This window comes from Rhinolophus ferrumequinum, chromosome 3, assembly GCF_004115265.2.
Source record: "Rhinolophus ferrumequinum isolate MPI-CBG mRhiFer1 chromosome 3, mRhiFer1_v1.p, whole genome shotgun sequence".
In the NCBI taxonomy this organism is placed as follows: domain Eukaryota; kingdom Metazoa; phylum Chordata; class Mammalia; order Chiroptera; family Rhinolophidae; genus Rhinolophus; species Rhinolophus ferrumequinum.
The window spans coordinates 69505103-69527960 of NC_046286.1; the positions used below are offsets into that span (position 1 = coordinate 69505103).

At 36.6% G+C, this 22858-nt stretch overlaps 1 protein-coding gene across 1 annotated transcript in view; it reads right to left on the reverse strand.

The window, feature by feature from the left end:
- Window positions 1-22858, reverse strand: part of MAN1A1 (mannosidase alpha class 1A member 1) — a 156355-nt gene that overhangs the window by 110085 nt on the left and 23412 nt on the right. Inside the window, exons 2-3 of the mRNA XM_033100521.1 lie at window positions 2521-2617; window positions 74-189 (exon numbers count right to left, since the gene is read on the reverse strand). Coding sequence (XP_032956412.1) covers window positions 74-189; window positions 2521-2617 — 213 coding nt within the window. The remainder of the gene's footprint in view (window positions 1-73; window positions 190-2520; window positions 2618-22858) is intronic.

Genomic DNA, 22858 nt, shown 5'->3' on the forward strand with positions numbered 1-22858 from the left:
ATCTGCCCCACAACAGACGGAATTTCTCCATGTTACTGAGATTTAAGAACTCAATTGGCAACTTTTAACTTACCACATTAAAATCTAGATTTTCTTCAACCCATGATTTTGCCTCTTCAAATTCATCTTTCATTTCCATAATAAAAAGTGTATCCAGAGCATCTACTATTGTTGCTCCTTTGATATTACCTGAAAATATCAGAAAAAATTTTATTCAATAAATTACTTTTGACAGATAAATGCATGCAAATTGACAATGCCTTGGAAAGGGAGAGGGTAACACTGAATTTATTAATGAACAGTAATGCTGAATATAGCCTAAAATTCTTTCAGTGAAGGAAAATTTCAACACTGCACCAAAGCCAGACTAAAAATTATCACAGGCTATAGACTGATACACTGATCTTTAAAGTTTCTTCTGGGCTGTAGAAAATAAATCTCAGAAATTTCATTTGTGATTCCATTCTCTAGCAAAAAAAAAAAAAAAAAAAAAAAGACCTAAAAATAAAGGTACAACACACATACTAATTTTAATGTAATTATATTGAAGTGCATTTGTGCAAAACTGCTTAAATAGAATTAGATATAAAATTGTTTAGTGATAGCTCTAAGAATCCATTACTCTAAAATGGAATTCCACTCCCTCTTTGAAGCCCGGACTAATCCTAACCTCCCCTCCCACCATCCTGCTAGTCCTGGGTTTGGGATTTATTTCCTCAGAACTCCCTTGTTTTTACCTTGCTCTTGCACTTTCTGTCTTCTATTATAATTACTTGTATGCATCTCTCTTTGTCTGTAGACTTCCTTAGAATAGAGAAGTCATGCCTTGTTTATCTCCACATTCCATAGTAAGAGACTTAGTAGGTTTTCAATGTTCAATAATAAATTTAAAAACCATCCAAGTATTAACAGAGAACCAAATAACCTGTTTGATTATGGCAAATTTACATGTAAATGATTTCTTAATGTTACAAGAAACTTTAAAAAAAAGCACAACTGGAATTACATTTAAAAAGTTACAGTAAACAATGGAAAAATAGAGGCTTCTGAGTCTGCGTGAAGTTTCCGAGTTTCTCTCTTCAATTCCCATTGCTCATCATCCTTGTTAATTGGTGACCATGTCCTGAAATAATTACTTGAGAAACTTCTGAAATCACTTCAGCTGCTGTGACAGATCAACCAGTCTGTCTTCCACTCTTCCCAGCTCTGTGCTTGCAATGCCCTTCTCTCTACCTAAAATCCTACTGGTTCCTCAGAACTTCATACGATTATTTATTGAACCACCTAATGCTTTGATAATTCAGTATTTACACACAAGTCTTATGCAGTATGCTATGAACTCTGAAAAGACTTGTATTGTGTTTATTAACAGCAGTGCTGAAAGTAGAGCCAAACACATGGAAGGTTCTAAATAAATGCAAAAGCATAGAGTGGGGTCTAGGAACACGCACTCTGACCTTAGCCACACCTCGGTTGAAGTCCCAGCTCAGCCAGTTAGTAAGTGACTAAGACTAGGCAAGTTAGTCTCTAACTTCACTTTTCTCATCTATAAAATGTATATATTAGGTTGGTGCAAAAGTAATTGCATTTTAAAAGGTTGAAAATAATTGCAAAACCTGCAATTACTTTTGCACCAACTTTATTATAATGAGGTTAAATGAGATGATGCACAAATGGCCCTTGGCACACAGTGCTAGCTGACACTGTTGTTATAGGATTCCATACTATTTAACAATTTCAGTTAAAATATAGAAAGTCACATCTTCTGTGGTGAATTTGGAAATATCAGGGTAAGACTCCATTCCCTTCATCCTGTTACTTACAGACACAATTATGGGGGCTAAGAAAAGAATTGAGTGCAGTGGAAAGAACACCGGGAAGCTCTGTGACCCAGGGAATCCATCCAACCCTTCTGTTACTTACTTCCTCACCTCCACAGGGTATGTTGATACCCACAGTACCCATTACAGAGGGATGCTCTGAGGACCAAATACAATAAAGAATGCCAAAGTTGAAGTTCAAATAACTAACCTAATCCACCCTTTTCCTCTTCTACGGCACAAACAGGAAACACCTAGACCCAAAGCTGAGAGTCACTGAGAGACAATGACGATCACCGTGGCTGGCTGCCATGGCCAGCATATTGATAAAAGCAGAGCTTTCACCTGATAGGAGCAACTAATGCAACTGACTGACCAAATGCTCCTCTGCTGGGTATTACTCTGGGATCTAGAAATCATGATGCTGCACCCATATCCATCAAATGAGAATCTTTGCAAGTGCGTGCCAGGTATCAGTATTGTTTTCAAGGTACGTGGGTGATTCTAATATGCTGCCAGTGCTCTGTCTGAAGGACACACTACGCACAGTCCTTGCAGATAACTCTATCAGGTGTGCAAGTTTCCTAGCAACATGGCCTGGACGGTCATACCAATTTCTCCACCACCCACAAGTTCAGTCAATTAGAGAGAAGTTACTGTCCCTTGTATTGTGAAGTGACAGAAAGCATATTCCACTCACCAAACAAACTGCTTGAATGGCCTTCTTTTGAAATAGGTTTCAGTTCATTTAATCCCCAGGCATAACGTTTATAATTATTCCAAGCATGTTTCATCATCTGAAAAAAGAAATGAAAATGGGGTTATAATTTGAATTTGTTTTTGTTGCAAAATAGATCACATATCAAATACCTAAAGGTTAAAATATTAAAACTTACTGCTTAGTTAAAAAGATGACTAATTAAAATGGTGACAATGGTATGAATAAGCTAGGACATGCACATACCCACATATCCACATCACTCCTTTATGTTTACAAATGGAGATTTTTTTTTGAATCCATTTAATCCTATTTAAGATATACATCATTTTCAAAGGTTAGTTTCCGGCAACAGAAATATAGCTTATTCCTAAGAGGATGAACTGTTCTTACATATATCTATTTCATTCTCATGACAGATTAAATCTGCGAAGACAATATATTTAAAATTTGTATTTTTATACAAGGTTCTCTGTACTTTGTCAACCTCAGCGTATATCACAAACATCCAAGATAAATATCCAACGTTATCATTTTAAACACTTTGTTTTATCTTGACCAAGTCTATACAGAGAAGTATTTTTATATATGTACAGGAAATAAAAAATAAAACTCTGGTTACATCTAGATTTTGGAAAAACTTCATCTTATTTTAATATAATCAATCTGTATTGGATACATATGTGCACATACCTACGTAACTGAAGACTGATCCTGTATATTCCTAATCTAGACTCCTTGTATCAGGAATGGAGTCTAGTTGAGAGGCCAAATTTCTCTGTCACCAATTAGTTGAGGCCAAACTTCTTAAAGGCCAAACTTCTCTGTCACCAATTAGTTGAATAATTTTTTCTTTTATTATTTTAAACAAAATTAATTTATCTACATAAAATGAAAACCAAATTAATTTTTCCTGGCTTATAGACAAAATTCTGCTTTCCTATGCCACACATTAACTCTAGCAGAAAGTGAATGGTTTTCAAAGGGAGAAAGACAGGCTCTTCTAAGAGCCTGTCAAAATGATTTTATAACTATTTTATAATAGTTGTATAATTTTTTTTCAGTGGCTTAAAGAATATATGTAATTATACTTGTATGCATTTTTTTAAAAAGGGGGGACTCCTCACCTGTCTAGAACTTATTCATAGAACTATTCCCAATTCATTAGCAACAGTAATTACATTATGAATATAATCTGAAAATGTTCTAATATGCCTCGATATTTTAAAATATCTTAAAAAGTATCACATAAAGTTATAAATACTATGTAAGGGCTGTTTATCGCTGAAAATCTTCAGTGAAATCTATACAATTTTATTAATAAGAAAATCTTCATATGTCCCTGAACACAATAATTAACATCTTTCTTTAACTAATTTGCATATTATCTTCCTATCTCACCAATATTGCTACTAATCATAACTACCAGAATCTTCACCCCCGATGTTCATTGCAGCATTATTTACAAAGCCAAGATATGGAAACAACCTAAGTGTCCATCAATGAATGACTGGATAAAGAAGATATGGTACATATATACAATGGAATACTACTCAGCCTTAAAAAGATTAAATATTGCCATTTGTAACAACATGGATAGATGCTAAGTGAAATAAGTCAGACAGAAAAGGAAAAAAGCCATATGATTTCACGCATATGCGGGATATAAAACTAAAAGTAACAAATGAACAACTAAAGCAAACTCAGATACAGAAAACTGAATGGTTCTTACTGGAGAGGAAGAGGGTAAGGAAAGGCAAAGTGGGTAAAGGGGTCAAATATATGGTAACGGAAGGAAACCTGACTTTGGGTGGTGGGCATGCAATAGAATACACTGATACTGAATTATAAAGTTGTGTACTTGAAATGTATATAATTTTATTAACCAATGTTACCCCAATAAATTTATTTAAAACATTAAAAAAGAAAAAGGAACTACACTATCTGCTGGGACTTCTGCTAAATGTTCTACATTCAGTATTGTACTCAGTATTGTTACAACACTATGAAATATTTTATATTCCCAGTGTTTGGTAGATAAAAAAACTGAGGCTTGGAAGTTAAAACACAAACAACTTTATACAAAGCCATGAGATTTTTCCACAGCTGAGGAGCCAGGGTTCCTCCTAGTGTTGGCCTGACTCGCAAGACCTTGGTATTACCCAACACACTGCATCACCTTCCCGTAATGAGTCAGTACCAAAATCTTCCTTTGATTGATCTTCCAACTATCTACAAAATGTGTATAAGGTAGTGTGTTCAAGATTTTTTCCTTATAAATTAATTTTATTGAATAGTATAATAGATTTTTGGGTAAAATAACCTGAATTATCATCCCTGTAGTACCATCTACAAGTCACACGATCATGGATGAGTCAGTTTTTACGAGACTCTATTTGAAAAATTGGGATAATAATTTCTCACAGGTTGTATGTGAGGGTTACACGAAAATGGCCTGTGTGATCACACCTAGTGCACTGCTTAACACATGGTGGGTCATCACATGTTTATTGAATTTTAAACCTATACTGAAAACCAATTAAATTCACATCATAGAAACAGAAACCAATGAGCCTCTGAAATGTCTAGGTATATGCTATCCACAAAAACACCTTGAGATTACATATGAGTTTGATTTGGTTTTCCTATTAAACGAATTATTACATTAGGTAAATTTTCCATTCCTGTAAGTTTCCAAAGATACTTTATACATTCAAAAGCTGTTAGAATACATCTGACCCAAGAATAGAAAAAAGGTCATGATGATTTGTTTGAGCTCCAAGACTGAATGGAAGCCAGTGCTATATACTATTAAAGACTCGAAGATAGCATAAAGCTCTTCCATAGAAGGCTGTTGCTTTGTCAAAAATTATCATTTACACAATGTACCATTATTAGAGAAGCTACTTGAGTTACCTCTGTAGTATATATTAACTTTTCTTATTTTTCCCCCCAAGGGAAAATCTGACACTAATTGCTTAGCTTCCTGTATTTCAAGTTTCTGTGACATGTTTCTCAAAATGGGTTCCTCATCCCATGAGACTTCTGAGTTAAAGTTAGAAAAGAAAAAGAAAACACGGTGAGTCACAAAATGCCCTGAATGGAGCATCAAGAGTGGTTTCTCCAGGAATCTGTGAAACAAAGAGGAACAGCCACATTGCTAACTAATTGCAGTGATTGGTCTCCTCTGGAATGATTTACCACGTTAAAGCCAAATGCAAGACTGTGTGTGCATGCCCGCACGTGCAGAACAGTGAGATTGAATTCACAAGTCATACATAAAATCAATTTTGTAACCTTGATTTATGACTTATACACATATCTGAACATATCAAAATTCTACTAGCTCCTAATTTTAGAGTATTAAGCCACTAACCAGCTGAGGGACCATGGGCATAAAGGCATTTAATCTGTCCAGGCTCAGTGTGTTTGTGAGGTGACAGGACAAGAAGGTCACTTCTAAAATTCAACTACTAACAAAGAAGTCATGGATAGGATTAATCCCCCCTCGTCACAAGCTCCTTAATTTTGTTTTGTAGTCCTTCATCAATATAATTAGAGCTCTACAGCCTGACATCCCAAGTAGAAGGGTTAAAATAGGCTTAAACTAGATGTTCATTTGGACTTCAAATGCAATACTGAAACCCTCATGAAAAAAGATCAATAGACAGCAAACCAAAAATTTATTTTTTCATGCAAATATTTATATTTGCATTGGTGGAAAGTACAGCTAACACATGGTATCAATGGAAATAAATAAGAGAAAATGATACAAAATTTCATAATAGAAATCCATTATTTTTACCCAGAGAAGCTGGGGTTAAGGTATAAAATATCCAAAGAAATAGCATTATTTCTCCTTGACTCTATGCTTATAGAAGATTCTTCAATTAGCATTTTCTACTCAATTGGCATCAGGGCTGAATAATTAGGCAATGTCATTTATTAAGGGTCTGCTACACTATGAATAGTGAGATGCTAAAGGACTAGAAAGAAAGTATACATGACTCTATCGTGCTTATAATCTAATAGGTAAGATACGGAAGCTTAACATTCTTTCTGCTTATATACACATAAATGTGTACACGTATATAACAAGAAGAAAACTAATTAAATGTGCTCAACTCTACTGTTGTACCTAATAATTTGTTTTCAATTTTATGTCCTGACCTAATCAAGAACATGGGAAGCCATGAATAAAGAAAAATATGCTTGAATTTCTCCAGGTATGTGTAGATTTCATAACTTACATTTTTGTTGCTGGAAAATACCCTTAGCAAATATTTTTATTTGCTGGTGCTTTAATCATATGATCTTAAGTTATTCATAACAGACACATTAATAAACCTTTTCGAAAATCACACTGTTTTTACCAGACAGGTCACCATATTACCCAGCAATTCCACTTCTGGGTATTTATCTGAAGAAAACAAAAATACTAATTTGAAAAGATACGTGCACCCCTATGTTCATTGCGGCATTATTTATAATAGCCAAGATATGGAAGCAACCTAGGTGTTCATTGATAGATAAATGGATAAGGTGTCTATTGATGAATAGATAAAGATTGGTATATACATATATAGTGGAATATTATGTAGCAATAAAAAAGAATGACATATTGCCATTCGTGACAGCACAGATGGACCTAGAGAGTATTATGCTAAGTGAAGTAAGTCAGACAGAGAAAGACAAATACCATATGGTTTCACTTATATGTGGAATCTGAAAAAACAAAAAAGAGCAAACAAAAACAAAATAAAAAAAGACTCACAGAAACAGAGACCAAAGGGATGGTTGCCAGAGGGGAGAGAGATGGGGGCATGGGTGAAAAAGGTGAAGGGAAATATATTCAATAATATCGTGATAAGTTTGCATGGTAACAGATGATTACTATTAATAGAAAGGGGTGATCATATTGTAAGGTATAAAAATATCGAATCACTATATTGTACAACAGGAACTTATGAAACTAATGTAATATTGCATACTAACTATACTTAAATTTTAAAAATCTAGGTAAAAATAGAAATTCCAACTTTCAAAGACTTTGGGCTTTCACGATCTCCTTAAAAAGGGCTACAGGTTCAAGTCCCACTTACAGCACCCTCTTGTGGGGTCTTACACAAAATTTCCATAGTTTGTACAGTGTGATCTGGGTCCCTGGCCCCAGCTGACTGACCCAAAGGCAGACCACTGAAAGGTGGCAGTGAGTCTTGGAGGTGAGGCGCTCCGGTGTCAAGCTCTCTCCAATGGATGGACCTATAATCATCCACTCTACATATGGAAGTGTAACTGGGAGATATTTACAGAGACTGCAGAGGCCAAAGTGATACAGAAGCAGAGAAATACAAATAGACAAAGAGAAAAATCCATAAAAAGGAGTCAGGAGGCAACTGAAACCATGAGAAGAAACCATGAGACAAAAGGCAAGAAGAGAAAAGTAAGAGGAAGCTAGAAAGCAGACATGGGGTACACAGTCATTTGCATGGTGCCCCCGGGGAATTATTTAGGTCTGTAGAGCTGTTGAAGAACTACCAACAATGCTACTGAATGCTGAAAGTTGATGAATTATCTTCAGGAAACATGGCTCTTTGCCTGCTGAGGCAGTTTACTTACTTCTCCATGTATTCTTATAGAAAATCCTCTCACTTATTGAAAAATGCATCAGAGCATGTCACAGGTGTAGACATCTGACAAACTGGGTTCACATCCGAGCTCTTCCATCACTAATGTGTCTCTAAGTGAGGCAATTACTCTCTCTGAGCCCACTTTTTGCACCCATAAAATGTAAATAAATAAAAATACCAGTCTAATTGGTTATCATGATGATTAAATAAAATGCATGTAAAGAGTTTAATACATCACTTGACACATAGTAAATGTTTGATAAATTATAGGCACTATAATTATTTTTATTAAAAACCCAAGCATGTCTCTGATCTTTGCAATCTGAAAGAGCTTCCTACATTTTCCTAGTAACATATTTAAACAGGAGAGGCAAATCTACACAAAACTAGACAAACCTGTACAGTACACAAATTCTTTATAAATATATACATTTAAAACATATACAATGATTCGGTATCCAAAGGTGGAGGAAGAAAGAATGAAGACCCTTTCTACAAAGGTTCTGCTCCACATGTACGGCAGTGTGGGTCAACTTTGATTCCGAAGGTTCACATACTGGCTTTCCTGAAATTTTGGTCATGCCAGGTACTCTTATATAGGGGGTATGCTTGAGGAATTTGGGGGCTGATTTATGCCCATCAGGGGAGGTAACACACAGCAAGCTTTATTGGGTGGTGCTTGGACAGGGTTGCCTGAGAGGGGAAGTCTCTCACAGCATAAGACTGTACAGAGGATTAAAGAGAGAGGGTCACCATCCAGAGGGGGAGGAGAGCAAAAAAACTCGTGGGAGAGAGGTGGCTTATATGTCTAAGTGATGTCACTCAGAGGCATATTGGATGTCACTCAGAGTCTTTGGATCAGAGACTCCAAAGGGCATTAGTAGCGTGAGGTCTTATAACCACAATGCCCTATCTTATCAATGGCCAACAGATGCTAGATAAGGTTTCATGGGGTATGTAAAGCAGGCAGGCTCTAAATGGCTAAAAACTCTGCTTGCCTGGTAAAAAGAAAATTGGATATGTAAAAGTTTGAATTTGGTGCCAGCTAGCTTTTGAGCTAACAAGTCTCAGCCTGCAGTGAGAAAACTGAGCAATCTAGGGGCCAAATGACAGAGGCCATCTTTGGCTCATTTATGTAACAGCTTGTCATTTGGCACTACAGAAAGGGAAGGAGGTCTGCAGTCCAGTAACACTCAAATTCCACTGTACTAGAGGATATGAAGGGCTGTGTCTGGCTTAGTGAAGTCTAGGGTGGAAGGTCGATCTACCTCACTGACTACTACAGCAGAAATTGATGGCCTTCACTCATAAAATTATACTCACAGTTGATGTTTTGAAAAACACTGATTTTAAAAGCCTGAGAGTAGTTTCAGGACAAAATTTGCCTGCAATTAGTTGATTATCAAGTGAAAGTAACTTCTAGAACTTTCAGAACAAATCCCAACATAAAACACTTTTAGGGTCGCTGTATCAATTTTCTTTTAATCTTTGGTGGAACTGGCAAATGGAAGAAAGGAAAGATGATAAAAAGTAACTTGAAGGAATCAAGTCACAGCTTCTCCAAACCCTCGCTGATCTACTGGAAAAGAATTTCTAGATAAGTGAACATCAGACAACTATCTAGCCACCCCTTCCTCTCATCTGATGCTACCTTACGACCTTCGTTTCCCTGTGGGAGTGAAGACTGATGCGAGGAGCACAAGGAGCGCTGGGCCAGGGAGTGACCTAGAGCTGAGGACGGCTGTCACAGGTGCTAAGACAGGTCTGGGCTCTCAAAGCCTTACTTTTCTCATCTTTAAATAGCAATAATCGTTGGTAGCAAACATACCACTGTGCTACATTTTAATAGTAGGGGAGGAATGGGGTATGTTGGGGCAGGGATATATGGGAACTCTCTACTTTCCACTCAGCTTTGCTATGATCCTAAAATTGTGCTAAAATCAGAGGGTGCCAAAAAAAAATGTATACACATTTTAAGAAAGGAAAAAACTATTAAAATTGTAATACTCAATATATACAGATAATAAAAGATGAATACAAGTCATGTTTGACTTCTGCAATTACAGGAGGTGCTCAAAGTGGTTACCATCAGCGTCCAGACACTTCTGATTACGGGGAACTACTGCTTGAGCAATGTTGACCAAAGTGCCCACTTGTATACATTTTTTTTTTGGCACCCCTGGTATATACATATATACATATATATTACACATATATATGTTCTTTATTCTATGTATGTATAAAATTATACATATCTAAAAGAGGGACATTATCATCCTCACAGCAGGATCTGGACAACGCGCCTGGCTCATACAAGACATCCAGTGAGTTTTCCTGGCCTTCATCCACACCACCTCCTCAAATGCCCTCCCAGGCCACAGGAGTTAAACAGAGATAAGGGAGAACAGTCCAAAGGGAGGGGGACATGTAACTATACTCAGAGTGGCCAGGACAATCCAGGGAGAAGTGAATGAACAAGATAGGAAAGGAAAGAGGCCAATGTCCTGTAGAGGTGACAGAATGAAGAACTTAGAATTCTGCATTCACAAAGAATGCAGGCCTGGAGTCTACCCCAATTGCAGTGTTTAGCACCCTCTCACTTAGACATCAAGATGCCACTTCAGATAGTCCTGGGAACGATCCTCCTTTTGACACAGTTCTGCACTGAGCAAGGACCCCAGTCCAGCCACCTTCTATCTGTCATCGCCCAGCTGGGAGAAAAGCATTCCCCACCACTACAGTTTCCAATTTTACCTCATATCAAATTAAAACACTCATTCATGTGCCTTGATCAATTTATCTCTCCCAAACACTGAGATATATTAGTTCTCTCTCCTTTTCCCCAAGGCTGCTGAGGTTCTACTTCCAAGATTCTTTTTCCCAATGTTACAATGACAATCACTACTTATTAAGTTCCTACTGGTGGGGGAGTATGAATTATAAATGAGGATAGAGTACGGTACCATATTTAGGAAATAAAAAGATTGCATGGGATATACTTATACTAAAAAAAAAAAGTATTGATGTTTATCTAGCATGCAAATTAAACGGAGTCATAAATTGTATTAGGCAACCCAAGGATAGAGGGATAAAACCCATCCAATCACTGGTTCTGTGAGCAAGGCCAGCTCTGTGGTTTGTGTCCTGCTTTGTCTTGGGCTTGAAAGAGGGGCTGAAAACTCAAGGACCAGACAGAAATAGATTGGCCTGATCTAGGGCAACTGGAAATGATGGGGAATTTGGCAAAACAAGAGTGAAGGCTTGACTAAAGTCATTTAAAATAAAAAATGCTATGAAAAAATAAATACAAGCTTGTTTTCCAGGTTTTCCAGGGATCTAGGAAAAAAACCAAATTGTACGCTAGCTAAGGGGAAAAAACATATCTGTGAGCCACAGACAACCCACAGACTAGCAGTTTGTACTGCAACCCCTGGTTTACAGGCACATGTGTAGACCGCTCTGTGTGGAGGTCTGTGGGCATGTCGCTTCCCTCCAGCCTGCTTCCCACAGCTCAGCCGGCAGCACCCAGCACACTTCTGGCACAGCCTGCCCTCAGTGCCTGCTCTTGGAATGCGCTAGCCCCACCATCAGTGCTGTCTCTTTGCCAAAAATCAGTGAGGTCCTTGAGACTTGACATATATAAAGCATTATGCATATACTTAATCAGTAATTCTCTTCTTTCTGGATGAGTGGTAGTTTCACATTTTAGAAAGGCATTTAGAATTCTAAGTGCTCTGTTCTGCAAATGAAACCATGGGAGCTGTAAAGGAGGAAGTGACTTAACTTTGTCAAATGCCTACCACAAGGTACTGTGGGGGAAACTTGAAACAATTTGGCACACACTTAATCCTCACACCACCCTCTGGGTTATTATTACCCCATTTTACAGATGAGAAGGCATAGCGAAGTGGATGAGCAAGGCTGTAAACTCTCATTCTGATTCTTTCTACTCCATCTTAAGAGAGTCCTGACTTTTTTTGCTGATTATGAACCTTTAAGATGGTCAGCTGCAGCCTCTGAGCTCTTCTGCTGCCCTCTGCACAGAGGGTGGCCCTTCTGGGGTCCAAGAAGACAGGCTGGGCCTGGCACCAAAATGGCACACACCAAATCAGGCTTGTGAGCTGGCTCAAGGAAAGAACTTCGGAGCACCTCTTTTTCTTGCCTGACTTGCATCCTTCAATCTCATGACCTTCCTTCCTCTCCACTTCAGCTCTTCCCAGCTCTGTCCCCAGCTCTGCTCCTCCTGGCTCTATAGGCTACTTGGGCAGAGACGGTATCTCCGTTCTACTCCTGTCACTGGATTCATGGAGAACTGTGACTCTCTCTCTTTCACAACAAGCTTCTGACTGTACCTGTACCAACACCTGCTCTCTTCAGCTGTAATGATTTCCTGAGCTTTATCACGACCACCGGGGGCTAATGTCGGTCAGTTTTTCTCTCCTCTTCTCCACTCACAGTGACTCTACTTCTTTCTTTTTTTGTTTGTTACCAAGTATTTGTTATAGCAATTTGTTTGTTACCAAGTATTCGTGGCCGCCTCTTAACCACTGAGTGGATATATATGTGTGCATATTTTCTTCAGATTCAGATGTCCTGAATTCTCCCACAGACAATTTTAGTATAGTTTTTTTTTTTCAGACAGTAGGAAATATATAAAGGAATAATTATTTAATGCCATTGTACGAACCCTAATGGGCCATTGAGCATTAATTCCCCAGTGAATTAAAAGAGCGGTTAGCAGCAGCAATCTCTTTAGAAAAAAGAGTCAGAATGCCTGATAAAGCCAGTTTTAAAAATAATGAGAATTCTAGTTTATTGCTACTTGTAGAGGACAGATTGTCCTATTTCTAGGAAGTATCTCATTCTCCTAAGAAAAAGCCAGTTTTTTTAGGTCTAGCTCAGGGAATTGGATCACATGCTACTTAATGGTTCTTACTTTGTGATCAAATTCTGACGTTATTTTATAAAATTTCTCTGTTATTACCAAATAGAAGAGGGTACGGGGCAAAACCAAACAAATGCCAACTCCCCTAAAATAAAACCCCAAAACAGAAAACAACCCACAAACTTGACTAAAATATAAGTACGTATCCTTAAAATATTCTAAAGGATAGTAATTTAGTATCTCAAAAATTAGAGGTTAGAAAAAGGCTTGTTCATATGTGAATATATTTTTTGGAAAGAAGCACTATTGCTGAGAACATTTACAATATGTAAAGCTATGAAAGCTTTACACAGACAAGCTTTTGTATCTACTGAGGATCTATCACATGCAGTTATTTCTTCATTAAAAACATTTGTCTTGTGATGAACAACTATGGTCTCTTTACACAGAAGTTGTCATTTGAGTATAAAGATTCAACCTCAGGGCTTTTGGTCTGTTTGTTTGGTTTTTAAAATTTTTTATTTTTCAATTACAATTGACATTCAATATTATATCAGTTTCAGGTGTACAGCATAGTGGTTAGACATTTATATAATTTACGAGGTGATCCCCTGATAAGTCTAGTACCCCTGGCACCATATATAGGTATTATTAATACAATATTATTGACTATATTCCCTATGCTGTACTTTACATCCCCGTGACAATTTTTTAACTGTCAATTTGTATTACTTAATCCCTTCACCTTTTTCACCCAGCGCCCCCAACCATTTGGCAACCATCAGTTTGTTCTCTGTATCTATGAGTTTGTTTCTGCTTTGTTTATATTTTGATTCTACCTATAAGTGAAATCATATGGTATTTGTCTTTTTCTGTCCAAGTTCACTTAGCATAATACCTTCTAGGTCCATCCATATTGTCACAAATGGCAAGATTTCATTCTTTTTTATGGCTGAGTAATATTCCATTGTAGATATGTGTTTGGTTGATTTTTAATTGATCTAACACTGCATTCATAAGATTACCCCTGCTAAGACCTCTGTGGTCAACTGGAAACCAGCAAGTGGTGCATCAGTAGTTATAGATCTTTCCTAGAAATCAAAAGAAAATGGTATCCCCTGCTGGGATATTATGAAGCTCCCTTTAATTTAAAAAGGAGTTCTAAAAAATTATCCCATAGAAAACAAACACTGTCCTCATGGAGTGTCTCATCTCAAAATACTTTTTTTTTTCAGTTTTAATGTTTGTAATTAATAAGCAAGACCATACATTCTTTTCACCCATGCATGTAATTCTACAGCTTCAAATTTTCACGTTTATCTTTTTTGCAATAGTGACACAATGATTTTATTTTTAGAACTGAGATATGCTCTCTTTAAGGAATTTGTTTATAGATCTGTCAAATTCATAGACTAATAACTTTTTATTTGTTGTTTAATGTTCTCACTAAACTTTACACACACTATGAAGTTAGAACATAATTAATGATAAATAAAAAGAATTAGTTTGAATTTTATAAAAATGAGCAAGAGTCAGAGATACTTACCTTTTCAAATTATATTCTTTTCTGTTTGTTTTTTTTTCCAATTTTTTTTTTTTTTTAAGCGAACTAGCCCTAGAGAGTCAAGTCCCATTCTGCTCAGTTATCAATAGGGTTGCAGGGCACAAATGTTTCTTACCTTTTTTCTTTTTTAGTTTTGTGTGTATGTTTTTTAAAGAGACTTAGTTTTTAGAGAAGTTTTAGGTTCACAGAAAAACTGAGTTCAAAGAGATTTCCCTTATACCCACTGCTGGAACACAGTACAACCTCCTCCACTGTCAACATCATGTACCAGAGAGGTACCTTTGTTACATCGATGAATCTACAATGACACATCATAATCACCCAAAGTCCACAGTTTATATTAGGATTCATCCTTGTTGTTTTACATACTATGGGTTTTGATAAATGTATAATGACTTGTGTTCACCATTACAGTATCATAAAAAACAACTTCACTGCCCTAAAAAAATCCTCTGTGCTTTGCCTATTCATCCCCCACCATTTCTTGACAACCACTGATCTTTTTACTGTCTCCACTTTTTTTTTTTTTTTTTTTTTTGCCTTGCCTTGCCTTGCCCAGAATGTCATATAGTTGGAATCACACAATATGCAGCCTTTTAAGATTGGCTTCATTCACTTAGTAAATACGAATTTAAGGTTCCTCCATGTCTGAAGTTTCATGGCTTGATAGTTCATTTCTTTTTAGACTAAATTATATTCCACTGCCTGGATAAACCACAGTTGATTTATCTATTCACCTTCTGAAATACATTTTGCTTACTTCAAAGTTTTGGCAATTATGAATAAGGCTGTTATCAAAAGAAGAGTTGCAGGACACAGTGTTTCCTTTTCAAATTAAAACCAAAAATTACTATTCTGTTAACTAAAGGATTACGAATAGTAATTTTATAAGCAACTACTATTTGAAGGTAGAATTCATAAAAATATATTGGCTATAAAATGTCACATATTATATGGAAAGGTTTTCTTTTTAAACTTCTGAAATAACTGCCCTGAAAATTTTCCATTATTAATAGATAATTGGGATGCCCACTGTCATTCTAGAATCCATGATTTTATAAGTTTTTCTGAAAGTAAGCCTTTTGTATACTGTAGATAACAGTTTTAGACATTGCCTGGGCATAGGAATAATAAAAATGTTGTATAAAAAGTGGCATTTTAAAAATTACTTGTGAAATGTAATATTTATATGTGTTAAATACCAGAAATTTGGTTCCTAAGCATAACCTGGTAGCAACTAATGACTCTATAAGATTTAAAATCCATAATTGATGTGTCACAAAAGTACTTAATTATCATCCTTAAAAATTGAAAGAGCTAGCATTTATTGAACACTATGTGTCAGGAAATATGTAATACATTTACATATTCTCTCAGTCTCTCAACAACCCTACAAGAAAAGTCGTCTCCCTACTGAGATTCCCTTGTATAGATGAGGAAATCGAAAGGTTATGTAACTTTCCCAGGGTCAGACCTCTAGCAAGTGGTGGAGGATGGCTCTGAATTCAGACTGACTCTGAAGCCTATGACATAGTGTCTTATACACTGTCCTGAGCTAAATATGTGACCCGTGCACTCTGGGGAACGTGCCTTCCAAACAAGCTTCCAAATAAACTGTTAACCTCTGTGTAATTGATGTTTTCTGTTACCTATTCAATTATTTGGGGAAATTTAACTTTTAATAGTAAGACATTGGGGAAAATGACATGTAAATGTAAAACCATCTGCCAATCTCTCTCTCTCTCTCTCTCTCTCTCTCTCTCTCTCTCTCTCTCTCTCTCTCTCTCTCTCTCTCTCTGTCTCTCTCTCTGAAAGCCTTGCTGATACAGAAGAGAAACATTAAATATAGTAGATTAAGGAAAATGGGACTATCTCTTGCTTATGGTGCCCTGTAGGATAAAGAGATCTTATGTAGGTTGAAAAAGAATTTTGCTTTACATAAATTTTAACATCTAAAAGTTCCTTCCTTTGAAAGATATTTGTTTATCTCTATTTGGGCATCTTATAGTGTTATCTCGTAACCTTTATTCTTGGTTTTATGGATGACATCTTCTCACTAACAGAACACCCTAATAATTTTGTTTTGTGACTATTGAAAAAAGACATATTGTTCACTATAAGTTCAAGTGCCAATAACATTATAAATTGCTTCTAAACTGGCAACATCAGATTTCTTGCTAAACACCTGCAAAAAGACAAAAAAATTACAGAGATACTGATGATTTTTCAAGGCTCTTTCTACTATAGTTTCATTTATACATCTATATTACTAAAGTTATTACTAAAGAGGGAAAACAATTATCTAGGACTATATGCAGTACTACTTTTAAGGCAAGCATTAACATCTAATATGCTATATCATTACAACCCTATAAGCTAATATTTCCTATGGATTAAAGATCATCTGAGATGTTCTGTAAGTGATGGCAAGCACTTTCTGAGTCTGAAAATATATTTGGAACCCTTCTGTTAGAGCTTTAAAATGTGATAAAGCCTGATTGTTGTTTCAAATTGTAGAGAAATATAACCATCATTCATTCTACTGGTGCTGGATGGCAAGTGCCCAGCATTAAATATATGCCAAATTCAGTGACCTGTTACGGTAAACTGCATTACTTAGTATTATTATAGCTTTGGGTACAGTGAGTTCCAATTTTGCTCAGCTATTTTACAGCTTAAAACTCAGGCAAAGGCCTTCATAAATTTAAGAATAATAAAAAAAAAACGATGTCAAGTTTATCAGCAGAGGTCAATTTATTTTATTATTCAAAAAGATTACATAATGCTGCAAAACAGTAATAAAAATGGGAAAAAATGAATATATATTTTACCTATTGCAGATACTATAAATTGATTCATCCCACACCCAAATATCCTTTTCTCTTGCTTGTCCCTGGAACAGAAGTTGTAAAAACCAACTGTGTGCTTTGCTAGCCTCTCTAGAGCTAGAGGTGGCTATGTGACAAAGTTCAGGCAAATGAAACATTTTGCCAGAGTCCACAGGCAACCCTGCTTCCCCTCTTTTTTTCCATGAAAGAAGATGTGATGCAGGTGGATGTGCTACCACAGTGACTATTGTGTCCCATAAACGAGTTTTACAGTTGGATTTAGACCCAGAACTGCAGAAGCATCATACTGATGGAGGACACAGCAACAGCCTGTCCTCAGTTATGGTTTACGTTCAAACTGAAGTTCTTTTGTTACTTACTCCTGAACGCCCCACCACCAATGAATTAAACATTTGAGTAGCTATCCTTTGGTTGTTGTTTTAAAACAAATGACCAAATCAAAATTGGATGTATACCATACCCCTAATTTGGAGAAATTAGTTCTTTTCATAATACTGTTTGGTAGCTGAAACTACTCTAAAGGTTTGCTCAGAACAGTTGCATGATAATAAATAGTGTGACTTACCAAAGAAATTACGGTAGTCGAGTCCTTACTCAAGCTTTAATGACTGATGTATTGCAGGCGTTGGGGGAAAGGCACAAAAGTTTAAAAAGGAAGATACATGTGGTCAGGGCTCCTGGATTCACCCATTAAACAGTAACTTCGTGGAACAATGAGTTGTTTTGCTCCATCTTGCTCGAAGAAAAAATTGGAATATTTGTTCAAAATGGGATAAATTATTCAATTCAATATTATGAGACTGTTTTACTTTTGGATGAAAATCTTAAATATTAATTAAGGAATCTTCCATAATATAATTTATCCACAGTGCTGGTTAAAAAAAAAACAAAACAAGAAAAAACTGATATCCTAATACTTTTATCTCATTCTTGTTAACTGTATCAAATAGTCTAAGGTATCTGAAAAGGGATCTGGTTCAAAAAACTATAAATAGTATTTTCACTAAATACTGTTCTTCTGGTTAGTAAATTAACACTAGTTGAAATGTTTAATTTTTATCTTATTTTATAGTGCATCACAGCTGAGTTACAATTTCTTTTTCTCAAATGTAAAAACTCCATCATATATATATATATATATATATATATATATATTTGTGAAAGAATATGTTTTTCACCTTTGTTTTATTGTAACTACACCAAGTACTGTTTAAAACAGGTCAGTATACCTGTGATCTTCAACACTCAATTTCCATATAAACTGACTCTTACACTGTGTATTTTCTTCTCATTGTTTGAACAATATTAGAATTCCATAGCCTTCATTTCTGGAAACAAGACTGTTGTTCCACACAGAAAAGTATGACCTTCTACCATTGACAGAAAGTATCTTCCTAGTCCTGCATATAAAATACTGTCCTTGGCTTAGGCCTCTCTAACTTGATTTACAATATCCTTGTTTAAAATGCTTCTCAGAACCAGGAGATTATTTTGCCTTTTCCCAGGGTACTGTGTCAGGACTTATAAGGGGTCTGTCCATTCTGCCTGCTTCCTTAGCCCTGTCATAGAAGGATGCCCTCCCAGCAACTAACTATTCACCTTTGAATTTTATAGGCAAAGATCTGAGGTCCTAAAATTTAATAGATCAAATACAAGGCCTGCAAATGTTTACCCCGGGCAGTGGTGAGGATGCTGCAGTTGCCTCAGACCGCCATCACACCCATTGTTTCCTGGAGAACGTGCCCTCACAGAAGGAAGCCGACTAAACCTTTGTCAGCCCTGCAGAGAGCAAATTCCAGAACAGATTCAGCTGGGCAGTGGGGTGCAATGGCTCAGCTGTCTTGTATTGAACTCTTTGGACTCCAATTCCCAACTCCCTTCCCACCGGTTCCTTTGTGCGAGGCTGAACAAACGTCTGCACACCTGTAGCTCCACGGCCAACATTACATTCAATTCTTGTCCGCAAGGGACTAACCTGTGCAGCTGTATGTATATATGTCTTCTCAGGGTTACTAAGCGCTGCATTTCTGGTTCCACTTCTGCTCCTTTCTCCGTTCCCTGACTTGGACCTCTGGGTGCTGGGCTCTGCTCACCTTAGTCTCATGACTACTATGATATGCTTTCCGGCTATCTTTTGAAATCCAGCCTCACACCTCAACACTATTCTCAGAACTACTAGTAGCCGTCTCTTGTAAAGAAAACTGCCTTCCTAGCATGATCTATATCTAGCCTTTGGGCCCCTCTAGCCACTGGCTCAGGCCATCACAATAAAATACTATCATACACACCTACAAGGGTATATACACATCCAAATGGCATGAAGCATAATCCCGTGATGTTTGCTACTGAGCTAATCTTGTTTGCAAGTTTTTTCGTATAGCATAACATACATAAATGCTGATTCATTGTCATCCAAGCTCCCCCTCCCTCAAATCAACTAACTCTCAATGGAGAAACGGCAGCATTTCCCCGTTTCACTGCTAAAGCTATTGAGTTTTTCCAAAACGTCTTCAGCACAAGACTCTAAATTATGAAGTAGCAAAATAAGATTTAGGTAACAGTAGTTTCAAAATTGAAAGAAGACCTTAACTAGTTTTCAGCTGCTATGTAGCTTGATCTTTGTTGCTCAAGGAAGCAACCAAGGCCATCGTGAGGTGGCTGGGGACAGTGGCTGCGGAAAGTTCTCCATTCTAATAGCCTGAGAGCACAGAAAATGAGATGGATTTTGTCCAAACCCTTGAAAGATTCCAATTACACATACAGCTAATCCTTCTTAATCACAAAGTCTGTGAAGAAGTAGTTATCACTGTTCCACCACTTCTAGAGGGTGTCACAAAAACAAACTTATGATGCTTTACATTAAAAAATATAATTCTGTTGTAAATGGCTTTTCCCAGTTTCTAGCCCAGATGACAAAGTATGGCAGATAGGGTTTGTATTAAAAGCGTTTTGTTTGCTCCTCTTAAATAAAGTGCCTGGGTGTTTTTCTTTGTATCTATAAGTTCAAAGTTGTAACATAATGACTCACAAAGAATGGAGTGGATGTCCGCCTAACTCCAATAATGCTTTCCTTTTGGTGATATTTATATGAGCCAAGAATATGTTAACTACAATTAAAAATATATTTCCATTATAATATGATCACAATCATATATTTTACCAATACTTAGTAACTGCACCATATAATCATGTAATCAATTACGAAGTATTTTTGAGCACCTTATTGGTACTTCACATATCAGTGTCCCCTTGAACCATAATGATTTACAACTAGACGTTGTTGTTTTGTTTGTGCCTTGTGCTTCTCAGTTTCTCCAGGTGCATAGAAAATGGAAGGTATGGGAATGCACCCCGATTCTTTCCTATCCCTCCCAGGATGTGGGTCTCAGCAGTCTCTGGGCCCAGTGGTAATGCAGGTGTTGAAGACTAACTGATGGAATCATCAAAGGGACAAATTCTGAAAAATGAGAATGGATCAAGATAGCCTTGGATAGAGAGAAAGACAACTCAAATAGCTAAACTCGAGGTGGAAGGGACAGGGGTGAATGATAGAGAAAGGAACAGTTGAAGAATATTCTAAATCATTAGATACGTATAAGAATGGGAAGGAAGGAGTGAAGACAGCAATCACACAAGTCTTACGTAACATTCACAAATAAAAATGACACTGGCAAAAAAGTTTCAGGCCTTCCCCAGCCATACGCTACAATGTAGGTAAATTCTAAACAAGTAGCTATAATGGGTAATTATTTCCATTTTTACAACACATGTAGTGACAGCAAGTTCCCAATTCAAGTGATTTCTTTCCTACGATCTTCAGAAGAAAGCTCACTGGATTAAGAAAATTAGAAATTTCACTCAACCTTTCACAGGAACAGAATATTTCTAACATCTAGTTGTATATTCTAGAAACTTAAGCATGCTCTTGTGAAATCTGTTATATATAAAAATAAACAAATAGATACACAGAGTAAACATGTTTTAACACTGGGAAATGTTTTTTTTTTTTAATTTATTTTTTATTTGATTGTAGAACTCAGAGCCTCATGGCTATCTGGCATGAATATCCTCAGTGTTAAAAGTCACTAATGAAACATGAATATCTTATTTGCAAATGAAGTTGCTTCTAAAACCACAAAAAAGCCACTGGTTTAAAAACAGGCTTTCATATCCTCAGCACTACTGAAATGTTGGGTGGATAATTTTTTGCTGTAGGGGGCTGTCCTGTGCATTTTAGGATGTTTAGCAGTATCCCTGGCCTCTATCCACTAGATGCCTTTAGCACTTACCCCCAAATGTGACAGCCAATGTCTCCAGACATTGCCAAATGTTCCCTGGAGGGCAGAGTAGACCCAGGTGGGAATCAATGGTTAAAAGAAACTGTTTGATTACAATAATAATCCTAATACTTATATAGCACTGTTCAATTTGATCCTCAATAACAACTCTACAAAGTAAGTCTTATTTTGACCCCCATTTTACAAACAAGGAAACAGTGGTACAGAGAGGTTAAGTAAGTTGCCCAAGGTCATTGCACACATAAGTGGCTAAGGAAAGTCTAACCCAAGGAGTCTGGCTCCAGAGTTTGTGCTCCTAACTTCTATACTATACCTGTTGTGTTATGGGGGAGAATAAACAAATCAGAATTATTTTTCATTCAAGATTTTTGGTAGTCTTTTGACATTGGGAACCTTGTCATATACCCGTACTGAGTTCAGAATACTCTTTTGCAAAATAGGACCAGTAATGAGATTAAAATAAAGTGCCTTTATCAAAGGCACTTAGTAACGCCTCAACAAAAACTCTAAAAATAAAAAATAGAACATTCTTCTTATTTATCAATACTCTTTACATGTGAATACATCTTTCGTTTCTCTTCCATGTTTACCTGCATATAATAATAACAGTGGGTTATACAAAGAAGCTACTATGAAACTTGGCTTCTTTTGGTTTAGGTTACCCCTACGAATAATCTGTGGCATAAAATACCTCCTGGGTAATAGCTTGGCTGATCACAAACCACAGTAACAGGTCACACAACTTGCCAATGGCTGTTGAGTAGCTCTTATATGTAAGGGACGGCACCTGGCTTCACATACTGCATCACACATAGTACCCACAGCTGGTAAGTAGAAATCCCTGCAATGATGTCCACGCCCTAATCCCTGGACCTGTCAACATGGTATTTTACATACCTAGCAAAAGCAGAATTTGCAGATATAATGAAAGTTACATGAGGATAATTAAGGTGACCTTAACCTTTTCACTGCATAAACTGATTTCAAGTTTGCTCTCTAAAATGTGTCAAAAATCCACAGAAAATACAGTATTTATATTTTTAAATAATACAATTAAGGTGCTACATTTTATTAAAATAAATGATTAAAGTATA